The sequence below is a fragment of the Aplysia californica genome, unplaced genomic scaffold (genome assembly GCF_000002075.1).
Source record: "Aplysia californica isolate F4 #8 unplaced genomic scaffold, AplCal3.0 scaffold00017, whole genome shotgun sequence".
NCBI lineage: Eukaryota > Metazoa > Mollusca > Gastropoda > Aplysiida > Aplysiidae > Aplysia > Aplysia californica.
Genome location: NW_004797287.1, coordinates 1,590,197 through 1,592,119, shown reverse-complemented (window position 1 = coordinate 1,592,119; position 1,923 = coordinate 1,590,197). Strand labels below are relative to the sequence as shown.

The 1,923-nt window shown below is 43.0% G+C and overlaps 1 protein-coding gene across 1 annotated transcript in view; it reads right to left on the bottom strand.

The window, feature by feature from the left end:
• LOC101864354 (cardioacceleratory peptide receptor) overlaps positions 1 to 1,923 on the bottom strand; it is a gene marked incomplete at its 3' end in the record, with an annotated part of 38,483 nt that overhangs the window by 1,101 nt on the left and 35,459 nt on the right. Inside the window, 1 exon segment of the mRNA XM_013086084.2 lies at positions 223 to 326. Within this exon segment, the coding sequence (XP_012941538.1) occupies positions 223 to 326 (104 nt within the window).

Below are 1,923 nucleotides of genomic sequence, written 5' to 3'. Positions count from 1 at the left end.
ACCCCCCCCCCCCCCAACCAAATCCAAAACAAAACAAAACAGAAGTAGCGGCCATACATGACTTCATGAATGATTTTTCCCCCGTTTTTTCCTTTTAATCTTGAAGGCACATTTTAAACTTTTGATGAAAGACCTCGACACCATGCACTCTTTGAGGCTGAGAGAAGAGAACAAGTGGCTTTTTTTTTGGTATCGTCCCCTTTAATTATTTTAGGCACTTACCTGAGCAAATTTGTGGAGGCGGCAGACAGCATTTCCAGCGCTCCAGTAGATGGAGATCTTTGAGATGAGATCAGCCAAGACAACCAGAGGACCAGTTAATAAATCTGAAACAAGAAATTAAGGTTACTGACAGCCAATTAAGACTTCAGTGGAAAAAGAAGACACAGAGCCTTTCTTCTTCGCAAAACGACCCCACGCATAATGTTAAAAGTGAAAAATGCTATATCGCTGTAAAATACATAGCTTAAAAAAATGAATTTCCATTTTCTCCACTTTCTTAAGATATGACCTATCTCGTTTTCAAATAGTCCCCCCCCCCCCCTTCCGTCCTTGCGCTCGGATCAATTTGGATCAGTAAGGAAATGCGAGGGCTCCATCGATCTCGCCCATGCAACATCGACTAATCCCAACAGGAAGAAGGAGGTACTTGGTAAGATATACTTTCCAAAGTGGAATTGAAACCAAACCTCTTGAGTGAAAAGGCGAAAAGTGAAGCTAACAACACTGAGATGCCTGTGACCCGAGCCAGGATATGTGGGGAGACATGAACCTGGGATCATCAAAGCACGAAGGGAGAAGAATACAGTCAGCGATAGTGTTCATTCATTAACTGGCCACGGAATCCCTCATTACTCTATCCATCAATTAGTTGGCTCACTCTTTGATCTGCTCTTCCATCTAGTCAGCTCATCTGCGTTGAAACCTTTGGAAAAGACCGCTTGCTCTCTCATTTGCGGTTAAATTCGGCTCGATAATTTAAGCTTTCATTCGCGATCTCACTTCTCATTTACTAACCGATCTTATTTTCATCAATACATACACAGTTTCCTAACAAGTATTTAATTATCGAAATCACTCACTCAACCAGCGTCTGTGATGTAGCGGTTAGGCAATGTGAAGGCGCATAACGGAGACCCGATCTCGATTCGCGAGTTGGATTTTTTGAGTACTTTAAGCCCGACAGTTGGGGTCGACAGAACCCATTGTACATTGTATGCTCTAAAATGTCCATTGGGACGTAAAACACCTACATTCGAGAATTTTTAGAAAAAATCACTTACACTTACTCACTCGCTCACTCACTCACCCAGTCACTTATTCGCACTCTCGCTCTATTATACATTTATTTTATCATTTCAAACGAAAGCATTATTCACTAACCCCAATCTCATTTCTCATATTCTAATCATTTAAGGCATACAGACACACAACACACACACACACACACACACACACACACACACACACACACACACACACGCACACACACACACACACACACACAAACGCACGCTGACGAACGCATACGCACAAACACATTTCCGCATTTAGTTCGGTCCTCTTGGGTAAGGACGTTACGTTTGGTGTACTTAAATCTTAAATAACATTACAGCATTGGACGGGGCGTTAAATCTATACAATTTCATTCAGTTTCCGCCAATTCAGACGTACTCAAACCTACACAAACACATTCATACGCACGCACACACACACACACACACACACACTCACGTGCGTGCGCCAGCGTGGTGCTAACACCCATGAGCGTGTACGTGAGCTCACATACTCAAACTTCCAAGAACACACAGAAAAAAGAAACAAGCAAAAAGACAGACAGACAGACAGACAGACAGACAGACAGACAGACAGACAGACAGACAGACAGACAGACAGACAGACAGACAGACAGACAGACAGACG